General features: G+C 36.2%; 1 protein-coding gene across 3 annotated transcripts in view; it reads left to right on the plus strand.

Annotated features, from left to right (window-relative positions):
- Positions 1-12,828, plus strand: part of RELN (reelin) — a 525,148-nt gene that overhangs the window by 311,749 nt on the left and 200,571 nt on the right. For all 3 annotated transcript variants that reach the window (XM_019451245.2, XM_019451247.2, XM_053898155.1), the window contains exon 11: positions 4,827-4,972. In XM_019451245.2, coding sequence (XP_019306790.2) covers positions 4,827-4,972 — 146 coding nt within the window. The remainder of the gene's footprint in view (positions 1-4,826; positions 4,973-12,828) is intronic.

Raw genomic sequence — 12,828 nt, forward strand, 5'->3', positions numbered from 1 at the left:
TTTCCTGAAATTCTTTTCATACTTTCAATGTGCATTTTGCTTGGATCTTAAACATAATATACTGATAATATACAATGCAAGTTCTTCCGTAAGAAAAGTGGCAACAAGTATCTTGCATTATTAAATTTTCCTGTCCTTGGAGAATTTTTGGTAATCTGCCAAAATTTGGAGGACTTTTAAAGTTCTAATTGATGGTTCTATCTGCTCTTAAAGTGAATGAATGTTGCAGTATTTTTACCATATGATATTGTGGGTCATATTCTTTCACATTTTACTAACGGTTTTAAGTTGATCTGAAGAATTTTAATGACTATTCTAATGAGAAACACAATTAAAAATAGATTTAAATATGTTTCCATTTCTCTATCACCTACTGCTAAGAGTATGGAATATAATATCTTATTTTTGGCAAAAATATATATTCAGAAATAAAATAGTGATTATTTTATACCAACAGAAGTTTTAAAAACACACGTCCACATGCAATATTACTTGTGCTTCTAACAACATCTGTAGGGAATAGATATTATTGATACTACTCTATAGCTTGAGAAACTGAGGCCTAGAGGGGTAACGGACTTATGCAAAATGCGTAGCTATTAAGTAGAGTAAATGTATTTGAACACACCTTCTGATTCCCTTCCTCAAACTCCTTGAGGATGGATAGTAACTGAGTTTTCATTCTTTGCCATCTTGATTGTGTTTGGTTTCTAGTATTTTTTTCTTTTCCAACTTTCATCTCCTCAATTCATGTAAGTGCTGAATTAATTGAGGTAGATTTTAGGGGAGGGTTCAAGTAACCCCATAACCAAGGAGGCCATGAATTCCTGTCCAGAAGCAGAGATGCCGTATCAAACAAGCAGAGGTCCAGGGATTCTATCCCAATCCAAATGCATTCAGGCATAAATTCTTAGTTTGGAGAATATCTTGGAAACCAGGCCCATTCTAAGATTTTGAGCCCCTGTGACCAATCCTAAAATAGAAATCACATGAAACTCTAACTTGCCTTGTAACTGATTTAGGAATCCTCAGAATGAGAACCCTAAACTGTCCCTCTGCCTCTCACAGGATTCTTTTTTTTTCTTGATGTTTATTTCATTTTGAGAGAGAGAGAGAGAGAGAGAGAGAGAGAGCGCACAAGCAGGGAGGGGCAGGGAGAGAGGGAGACACAGAATCCAAAACAGGCTCCAGGCTCCAAGTTATCAGCACAGAACCTAATGCGGGGATCGAACCCATGAACCGTGAGATCATGACCTGAGCCGAAGTTGGACAATTAACCAACTGAGCCACTCAGGCACACCTCCCCTCCTTTCACAGGATTCTTAAGTACAGGGTCTTAAGTATACAGTCAAATTCTCAGGCCCATCCCTGCCCATTCCTGCTCAGATGGCTCAGGAATGCACCAGTTTCACACAAACTATCCTCTATTTTATAGGCCAAATTACCTTGCTGGTTGGCATTACCCTCACTCCAAACTTTGAACACATTGGGTTCTGCTCACAATGGCAGAGGCAAAAATTGTGTCTTGCTGTCCTCAGCACAGTGGGGAGTCGAGGAGCCATCCGTTGCCCTGTGTGTGTGTGTGTGTGTGTGTGTGTGTGTGTGTGTGTGCGCGCGCGCGTGCACGTGTGTGAGTGTGTGTGTGTGTGTGTGTGTGTGTTCTGTGCATCTCCAGGCCCTACTGCCCAGAAAATGACAGCCCCATCATGCTAAGAACTAGGGGAGGTTGGGCTGCCTCCTGCTGGGTTGTGGCTGTTTACTTTGCATGTGTCACAACCCTTTTTTTGGTAACATGTTGCAGCACTAAGACTATGAAGAAGAGAATATTCAAAGATCAGTACTTCTTCTCTACACCCAGAGGACTTTGGGCCTATTTAGGAAGGGAGAAAAGAGCTAACTGTGAATCTTCTCTTAAACCTGACAGACAGGATTAGGAGATTTGCAGTGCAAAGGCTAACACTATTAGAAACCACTGCCCTATTTGTTTGGATTTAGATTTGGCATTATTATTCTTTTACTACAAGTTGTTAAAAAACAGCTCCTTCCCTATTGAAATAATAAAACTATGCTAAAAACTATACCATTATATCCTTCATGGAAACTTGCCAAAGACAGATTCTACTAGTTATTATATCCTATCATAGTAGCATGAAAATTGATTAACGTTCAATTAAGGTATTACTATTTTTTTTAAATTGCTTTATTTATTCTTGATGTGATAAATATTACATGTGTTTCATATGCTGGCACTACTGTAATTACAGTGTCAAAAATGTATATTTGGTAGATAATTTTCAATAATTATATAATTACAAATGGTCTATTCAACTACCAAATGTATTTCATAACAGCAAAATAACTAACAAAAAGATCCTTTAAAATTATTTCTATTTTTCTAAAACAACTGATTTTAATTTTTTGAAATAAGTTTAACAATATGCAGTTAAACAATATCTAGTTTTGTCACGACTCTTTTAACCTCAATTTTCCAACTCAGCTAAATTAAAATATATATCAAATACCTTAATAATATAAATTTTTGAAGAGTAGCAAAACAACTATTTGTAACACGGAGTCTTAAAATATTAACAAACAATTCTGAAGCAAATGGAACCAAAATTTAAATAATTAAATTGATATTTAGCCAGTAATGACCAAGGTTTCATGTTAAGTGATCACTCTTTTTATTGTGTAAATTGTAACGAAATTACTCTGTGTTCATACACAAAGATGTTTCATGTATGGCTTTTCCTTAGACAATGACTAAATGTGTCCTTTGCACTGATACCAGAGTCCTTATATTAATTCCAGATAAACATACATGACAGTTGTTCAGGATTCCAGAATGTGAAGATAATTGTGAAAAACGTTATTTAGAGTTCAGTGGATTTATTAGGAAAGTAATCTTTTTCTAGTTAGCATTTGGGGTCTTTACAGGATAAGAGTAGTAGATTCTTGAGTTTTGCCTTTGACAGTTTCTGTTTACTGTTAAATAAACTGAACCCTAGTTTTGATTGGTTTGTGTGGGTTAAGGATCACATATAATGAGCTCAGTTTAGCATCCATGAATAATGTGTATTCACTGTGGTGGAAGAAGATTCTCAGGCAGGTGATGCATGCTATACATTACAGTATGATCTAAGATGATGACAAGCTCTGTGAGTGAGCCTTATGTGTTAGCGCTGTGAAATGACTTCCCCAAGATCAGATGCTCTGAATCTCTTGAACTTCTGGAAAGCTTCTGGAAGCTTTATTTACTCTTTCAGTACAGTACTCTGATTCTTCCCTCAATTGATTTTATCAGCCATAGCCAGTTTAATTACCATAAAACATTTCTTTGCACACATTACTCCCCTATTTTAGGACACCACTGCCAACAGAATATGATAGAGATCTCTTAGACCACTACTTGAGATTTTACTCTTAGTCTCCAGTCTAATTCTCCAAATCTTGCCTACTTATCACCTTTGTTGTTCATTCATATGTGTCATTCAACTTGGATCTTTTTCTGTCCTTTAAAGCAAGTTGAGGACCTGTTCATCCATGAAGCCTATGCATTTAGACCAGCCCTGGACAGTGATTCGTACCTTGTCTCATTCATTAGCATTTACCATCTGCTTTCTAGCATTGAGAAATATCTCTGGTATCTCTCAATGAGACTGGGATTTTTTGAGAGTCAAGACTATGTATTATTATATTTCATTATAAACTCCTTTCTCCAATGCCTTCCTTAATACCTTCTACATAGTGAGTTCTCCATAAAAGATTAATTGATTACTTGAAAAGACATAGCCCATATAATTCATTCATTCATTTGTTGAATTATTCAACAAATATTTTTTAATTCCGACTATAAGGCAAGCATTGTATTTACAGCAAGAAACAAAATGGACATTATCCCTGCTCTGTAGAACTTAGAGTCGCTGGACCCAATATTTTCTGTCCAATTACTTTCCTTCGTTTCTATTTCATTTTCAGAATACATAAAGCCTAAAAGAATGTTTGATCTTTCTTTTATTAGTATTTCTGTAATATGACTTACTACCAAAAAGTAGTTATTAAAAACTTACATTTTTTAAAAACTAAACATTCAGTTTTCTCAGAGTTTGATCTTACCTTTGACTATTCACTTTAAGCTGAAAAACTATAGGGTAAAAAATATCACAAGAAATACTTTGTTTTTAAATTTTTTGTAAACCTTGTGCTCTTTGGGAGAATAACAAAGATTTTGATTTCCCAGCTCCTTATTGTAAGCATCACACACTACTTATGTCTTGTCAGAAACTTTTACTCAAAAGGTAGCTGAGAATATACGATCATATCAGGGATTACTTTGACCTTTTCTGTATTCCCTGTTTTGATTAGCTGGCTTTTCTACTCACATTCCATTTACAGACAAATTGTGAAAGGTGTGAATGGCAAGCCAGAAATATATAGAATATTGAAAAGGTCAGTGTGATTTAGCCCATAAGCACGGTATTGAAAATATATGACAAGTCATTATCACACTTAATTCCCATGACAAGGACTGGGCGAAGATGGGAAATTATGCCAATTAAAATATTCTTGTTTCATACTGAAGACTGGAGTGGCAAAGCTCAAATAGCCTCTTGACTCCTTTTTTGTGATAACTTAATAAGTTAGAAAGAAATTGTAATTGAATTAAATAAGACAAAAAAAGAGGTAACAAGCTCTTCTGATTTGAGAGTCCATCATAGAGGAAATAGTATAATGACTTCTCTAAAAACTCTAATTATACATGAGTAAGACAGATACAGCTACAAAACCAATTCAACAGCCACCCCATGTTCTCTTTTCATCTACAGCATAGCTGTCAGTCAGATGGGAATTCCATTTATTTCCATGGAAATGAAGGCAGTGAGTTCAATTTTGCCACCACCCGGGATGTAGATCTTTCTACAGAAGATATTCAAGAGCAGTGGTCAGAAGAATTTGAGAGCCAGCCTACAGGGTAAGTAATTGCTATCTCCCATGCTGTGCATAGCACTTATATTTATTCCACTGGACATATTTTAAATGCATATTACTCAATAGCAAAAGCATAGTTAAATTAGTGCTGATTATTCTTATCATAAGACAAATGGGTCACACTTGTCCTAAGCATTCTTTATTAAATAATCAACTATTTTTATGTGTATTGAAATTTTATAATTGCAAATACCTTTTAACTTCAGCTGAACGCGTCTATCTCATTTTTCATTTATTCAGCTTTTACTGGGACTAAGTCTTTTTCATTGTGTATAGGATACAAAATCTTTCCACTGCTGTTACATTGAGACTTGCAGTTGTCTTCCTGGAGCCGGAGATTTATAGATGCTGCTACCTGATTTTCTGTGGAATGTGGTTTTGGTCTATAAAAATAGTTTAGGGAGTAAAATTTATCTTTGAAAGATTTTTAAAAAAGGAATATGGGACTGACGTTGAAGAAGAAGAAAGCTAAAACAATGAGGGAGGTTTGGTGGTGGTATTTTCTGGCCATTCTGAGCTGTGTGCCTTCTTCTGGGTCTTGTGTCCCTAAGATAGTTCCTATTAATTGAGGAGCATATTCCCGGAAGTTAAAGTTGAAAAAAGTTAGTAGGTTAAGAGAATCTAAATTTATAAGGTAGTGTGAGTAGGAAGGAAGTTCTAGAAGTGTGGTTTTTTTTTTTTTCAGTAAACACATGTGATCAGGTCCTTATTGTTTAGTGTATATTTTCTAAGACTATGGTGGAGATGAATGAAGTTAACATAAAGTATAATTCTATAATGAATATAAAATAGCAATAATTTAACTGTTAACTTTGAGAAACTTTTTCCAGAACACAACATTTGAGGTGGTCGTGTCTCTCTGATTTCAACAAATAAAATCGAAACCGGATGGAACCAAAAGGCAAGAAGTGCCCAAGAGTGCAAGAAGGCCATGGCTCTCTTGGGTTCCGTGCCTCCCATGCATTGCCCGGGAGTGCATTCAGACCCAACAGGATAGAAATCTGGCTAGCAGCCTGAGCTGCCACTGCCCCTGTGACCTTTTGCTTCCACATCAGGGTCTTTCACTATTGAAAGCTAGATTTCTGCTGTGGCTCTTCACTGCCTCAGGGAAGTCCAGCCTGTGGGGCAGGCCAGGTATGCCTCTGAGGGAGATTCACACTTTAAGGGAGCCAATTCCTTCAGAGCCTAGCAGTGATGGTCAGGCCCTTCAGTCCATAAAGCTTCCTGGCACCGTTGAAGTTCCATGTCTAGTGTGACTTCGGTTTCTCCTTGAGGGACCCACACCTACTATTCACCTATTTCATCTACATCTACATTTCATCTCCCCCAGGAGATCCTACACAGGGCTCATTCTAATCCCCTTACAAACGGGTGGGCTTTGATGGGGTCCAGAATTTTGACAATGCAAGCAAGGCTTCTTTACCTGTCTTTTGGAGATAAAGAATCATCACCAGCGTATCAGTTCTCTCTTTCTGATTCCTGATACAAAAGACCAATTCAAAACCCTTTCCTGGTTATGGAGCTTGACTGCCTATAAGAGAATCCCGAATCTTGAAGCACAAGACACTCATTGACCCTCACTCGTCCATCTCTCCAAGCTAATATCATCCATGCAGTAGTGATGAGTCATCCCCTTCATTGGATGTCCCCCACATCCCCTGGGGACTCCAGTGGTTCCCAGTGATACCCAGCCCCATATAAAATTTATTTTTATTTTTTTAAAGTTAATTTATATATTTTGAGAAAGAGAGAGAGCATAAGTGGAGGGGGGTGGAATGCAGAAAGAGAGGGAGAGAGAGAATCTCAAGAAAGCTCTGCACTGTCAGCAGAACCCATTGTGGGGCTCAATTCCACGAACCATGAGATGGTGACCTGAGTCAAAATTGAGAGTTGGACGCTTAACCGACTGAGCCACCCAGGTGCTCCGATAAAATTTATTTCTTTATTATTTTTTTAGTGTTTATTTATTTTTGAGAGGGAGAAAGACAGAGCACCAGAGGGGAAGGGGCAGAGAGAGAGAAGGAGGCACAGAATCGGAAACAGGCTCCAGGCACCGAGCTGTGAGCACAGAGCCTGACAGGGGGCTCAAACTCATGAACTGTGAGGTCATGACCTGAGCATAAGTCAGATGCTCAACTGACTGAGTTCCCCAGGTGCCCCTCAAGATGTTTTTAATTATGACCTTCATACCCATCTATCCCCTATCCCACCATCCTATTTTTTTTCAGCTTGTTGCATCATCAAAATCATTTATAAGAGAACAAAAGAAAAGCTTTTTTGAATGGATTAATGGTCCATCCAGTAATCACCTAGTAATATAACTGAAGATTTAGTACAAACAGAAAACCATGAATAAGGCTTAGAAAGGAATTGATTTTATATAAGAAGAAACCCAGTATATCTTAGAAAATTACTCTACAAGTGCAGAGACATAGCTAGCAAAAAATTACTCCAATTAACAGAGCAGACATTCTGTTTTCACAGAGTACTGGTGATATAAGAGAATTTGTGGTTAAACCAAATCATTCACCCCCCCCAAAACAAAAAGAACCAAAAGTATTTATGCTTGAAAAAAGAATTAAAGTGGGGCACCTGGAGGCTCAGTCAGTTAAGTGTCCAACTCTTGGTTTCAGTTTGGGTCATGATCCTACAGTTTATGAGTTCAGGCCCCACATCAGTCTCCATCCTGATGGTGTGGACCTGCTTGGGATTCTCTCTATTCCTCTCTCTCTGCCCCTTCCCTGCTATCTCTCTCTGTCTCTCTCAAAAATAATTAAATAAACTTAAAACAATTTAAAGAAAAAGGAGCTCAAGTCAGTACAGACACAGAAGAACATCAGAACAAATTCCATCCACTCAGTGACTCAGGTGGTTTCAATTATGCTCTTTGGCCACTTCTCAGTATTGTGATATATCAGAGTTTTTGGTCACAGTTAAAAGGCTAATACTTTCAGGCCTTGGCATTGTCAGCAGATCTCTGTTCCAATAACAAAATAATGTGCTTGATAAAAGCACCTGTGCCACCCTAATTGGTATACAATTAATTCATCCAGGTTCTAAAAATAGTACATGATTCTAGCAACTACATCTTAGGATTATTTGCAGCTTTTCCCCTAGCATATCAGGCCACACCCCCCAGATTTCCCTTATTTATGCTCTCATCTGGTGGCCCAGTCATCCCACTTGGCATTATGTTATAAAGGCATAAAAGGATAATGAGAGGATCTAGTGTTTTCTGTGGTTGCAGTGATGATAAAAATGCTGGTTTAGTCCTGTGTGTGTGTGTGTGTGTGTCCGTCCCCCCGTGTCCCCTCTCTGCATTCACCCACTCCCAAATGGCTTTATTGGTCTAGGAAAGAATGCTGTCATGATAGTTTTTAATCATAGCTTCAGGAAAGAAATCCTGTCACAAAATCAAATTAATGTGACATATTTTTACCTAGGGTAAGAACTGACAAAGAAAACCAGATTAGGAATTTGGGAGTGAAATCTTGATGTGTTTTGTTTAACCAGCCAGGTTTACTAAATATTTGTCTCATTCTTCAACTCAATCATTATCACCCACACTGACAATTTATCATTACTGGCCCACATGCTAAAATAGACAGAAAACTTAGATAGTAAATTAGAATTGATTGAGCTGTCTAGCTTTAAGGTCACTTGTTTTAAAAACTAAAAAAGTAAAGAATAAATAAGTTAATTAAATTGTTAGCTCACATATAATATTTGCACATCTATTAACTGTGTTTTTCTTCCATAAGAATTGTGAAAGAGAAAAATGAATATGTGGTCCTCTCTAATAATTTCAAAACACTTCATAAGAAAGAAAAGAAAGCCACCATCATTACGACTATTTTTGGAGTCCACTTTCCCAAATATTCCTGTTTTCCTACCATTTGAGTCCAGCTATTTGATTTCACATCACAAAGAGGCAAGAGCTGTTTGCCTCTCATATCTCAAAGCTGCCCTAAATCCAGTGTTGATAGGTTTATTTTTTTAAATGGGATCTTGAAGGGTTTTTTCTCCTTTTCCTAAAGAAGACACATCTGTTACTTCAGCAAGAGAGAAATTTTAATGAGTATACTGATAATTTATGTGAGTCTTTCTGAACTTTGGCGTCACTTTACAAACACATCATTTAATTAGCAACTACCATATTTCACCTAGCTGAGACTGCCTTTAGGTGGGAGGGAGCTTTGTAGAAAAACACACTGCTATAATATAGATTTTGTATACTTCTCTTTTATCCCAAATGCAAACATTGTATGTTTTTACTATTGAAATACCTTTTAAAAAACCCTGTTTCGGGGCGCCTGGGTGGCGCAGTCGGTTAAGCGTCCGACTTCAGCCAGGTCATGATCTCGCGGTCTGTGAGTTCGAGCCCCGCATCAGGCTCTGGGCTGATGGCTCGGAGCCTGGAGCCTGCTTCCGATTCTGTGTCTCCCTCTCTCTCTGCCCCTCCCCCGTTCATGCTCTGTCTCTCTCTGTCCCAAAAATAAATAAAAAACGTTGAAAAAAAAAATTAAAAAAAAAAAATAAAAAACCCTGTTTCATTGTTGTCACTAGAGTATTCATGTTAAAGAGGAACTCCACAAATGTAATGAATATTCAAATACTGAATCATCTATATGAGACATATCTACATGTCTCAAGTCCTTAGAGATTACAGAAAATGAGCAAACATCTATAATGACACTATAAAATAAGAAAGTGTGCCTAATTGGGTCAGGAATTATAAAGGATTGTACAAAAAGAGAGAGAGAAGAGGAAAAGATCTGATGGAAGGAGGAAACTATAGCCCCAAACGCATGTTGGATAAGACACTAAAAAAGATGTCTCACCAGTGCTCTGGGACACAGATGCTGGACACAGGAATCAGGACGGGGCTCTGAGGCACTGCTGTAGCGACTGCCAAGAAGGTGAGCCCCTCAATACACCTACTTCCAAAGGGAGGCTTTTCTGCTCCCAGGAACAAGCAATGAATGTGGACAGTTGGAATGGAGAGGCAGGGCAATTCAGGTGACTGGAAATCTCAAGGAGAATGGAGGCCTCTCATTGTAGTCCCCCCTAAAGGTCCATCTGCCCCAATCTGTGGCCATTTTTACACCAAAATGAAAAAAAATAATAGCAGATACAAATATAAGCAAATGATCTAAAATGAACAAATCTTAGGAAAATCACCTCCATTTAAAAAAATCATCAAACTGAAGAACTAAGGTTTGAGAAAATAGAAGTAGCAGAATAAACAAATGGAGATTTTATAAGAAGCATAATTAATATCCTCAAAGGGATAGGAGAGCATACTGCATTTGAGGAATTAAAACAGATTTTATTAGGAAATAATAGAGATGTGAGAAATGAAAGTATATGATTGTTAAAACAAATTTAATGGATTTTCTTCTCCACTGAATATCAGCATAGGCATAGCTGAAGAACAAATTAATGAGCTATAAATTTGAGTCTTGAAATTTATCCAAAACGTATGGCCACTGGATATCAGAAAAAAAGATGTAAAATATAGGAGAGAAATTGGCTCTTCTGATGTTAGAAAAACAGGAATTCCTGAAAGAAAGGTCAGAGAGAATAGATGGAATGTAATATTCAAAGATATTATTGAAGTTGCCAAGATTGAAAAAAGAATAAAGAAAAGACATAGTTCCTGTGAATGAAATGTTTAGCAAGATAAATGGGAAAATGGCCAGTCCTAGAGCACCAGGAAGAAACTTCAGAACACTGTTGCAGAAACCCAAAAAGCTTCTAAATGAGCTTCATCATACTTTTCTTGGTAGCACTAAGCTCAAGTTTAAAAAAATGAAGAAGTTATCTAGTTCTGAAAAAATTATTCAGAACATAAAATTCTTCTCCAATTATCATACAAGTAATTAGGGAAAAACAAAAATCTTTTCACTGCTATATATATATATATATATATATATATATATATATATATATATCTACCTACCTCATGGTGACCGTGTTTTTTGTAAATAACCAAAAAACCTACAGTAGAAACACAGAAAATAAAGAGAATAATCCTGAAATAACATAACACTGAAAAAAAACCATCAAACCACAAAAGAAGAGACCAACAGAAGAATAAAGCAACAGAGAAGAACTATAAAAACAACCAGAAAACAAATAACAGAATGACAATAATAAGTACATACCTATCAATAATTACTTTAAATGCAAATGGACTAAATGCTCCAGTCCAAAGACATACAGTGGCTGAGTGGATAAAAAAAAATAGTAATAAGACGTTTTATATGCTGCCTAAAAGAGACTTTGGATACAGAGACACACACAGACTGAAAGTGAAGGGATAGAAAAAGATATTCTTATGTACTCAATATAGCAGCACCTAAATATATAAAGCAAAATATTAACAGACATAAAGGGAATAATTGGCAGCAATACAATAAAAGTAGGAGACTCTAATACCCCACTTACCTCAATGTCATTCAGACAGAAAATCAATAGAAAGCATTGGCCTTAAACAACACATTAGACCAGATGGACTGAATAGATACACATAAAACATTTCATCCAAAAACTGAAGAATACACACTTTTTTCAGGTACACATGGGACATTCACCAGGATGGGTCATATGTTAGTCCACAAAACAAGTTTCAGTAAATTCAAGAAGACTGAAATCATATCAAGCATCTTTTCTAACCATAAAAATATGAAACTTGAAATCAACTACATGAACAAAACAGGAAAAAACATAAACACAGGAAGACTAAGTAGTTACTAAATAACCAATGGGTCAATGAAGGAAAGAGAACATCAAAAAATACTTTGAAACAAATGAAAATGGAAATACAACTTTTCAAAATCTATGTGATACATCAAAAGCAGTTCTAAGAAGGAAGTTCATAGTGATACAGCCTACCTCAAGGAACAAAAATAATTCCAAATAAGTAATCTAACTTTATACCTAAAGAACTAGAGAAGGAAGAAGAAAGCCCAAAATTAGTTAAAAAAAAAGAAAATAATAGAGTAGAAATAAATGAAATAGAGACACACACACCCCAAAAAACATAGAAAAGATCAATGCAACTAAAAGCTAGTTCTTTGAAAAGATAAAACCAATAAACTTCTAGCTAGAATCATCAAGAAAAAGAGAAGACCCAAATAAATAAAATTGGAAATGAGAGAGAAGTTATAACTGACATCACAGAAATCGACTACTATGAACAGTTATATACCAATAATTTGGAAAGCCTAGAAGAAATGGATATTTTCCTAGAAACACAGTCTTCTAAGACTGAATGACAAATAGAAAATCTAAATAGACCAATTATAAGTAATGAAATTGAATTAATAATTTTAAAAAACTCTCAGCAAATAAAAGTCCAGAACCAGACAGCTTCACAGGTAAGTTCTATCAAACATTTAAAGAATAGTACCAATCATTTTTGAATTACTCCAAAATACTGAAGAATAAGGAACACTTCCAAATTCATTTTATAGCCCAGCATTACCCTGATACCAAAACCAGATGGCGAAGACTACACACACACACACACACACACACACACACACACACACACACACACAAGATAGTTACAGGACATTATCCCTAAGGATCATAGATGCAAGAATCCTCAAAAAAAATTAGCAAACCAAATTCAACAACACTAACATGATCATACACCATGATCAAAGTAAGATTAATTCCACAATTGCAAAGATGGTTCAACATCCACAAATCTATCAACATGATACATTACATTAACAAAACCAAGAATAAGAATCATAAATTCATCTTAATAGATGCAGGAAAAACATCTGACAAAATTCAACATTAATTTATAATAAAAACTCTTAAAGT

Source organism: Panthera pardus, unplaced genomic scaffold (genome assembly GCF_024362965.1).
Source record: "Panthera pardus isolate Hobbes unplaced genomic scaffold, ASM2436296v1 HiC_scaffold_8, whole genome shotgun sequence".
Lineage (NCBI taxonomy): Eukaryota > Metazoa > Chordata > Mammalia > Carnivora > Felidae > Panthera > Panthera pardus.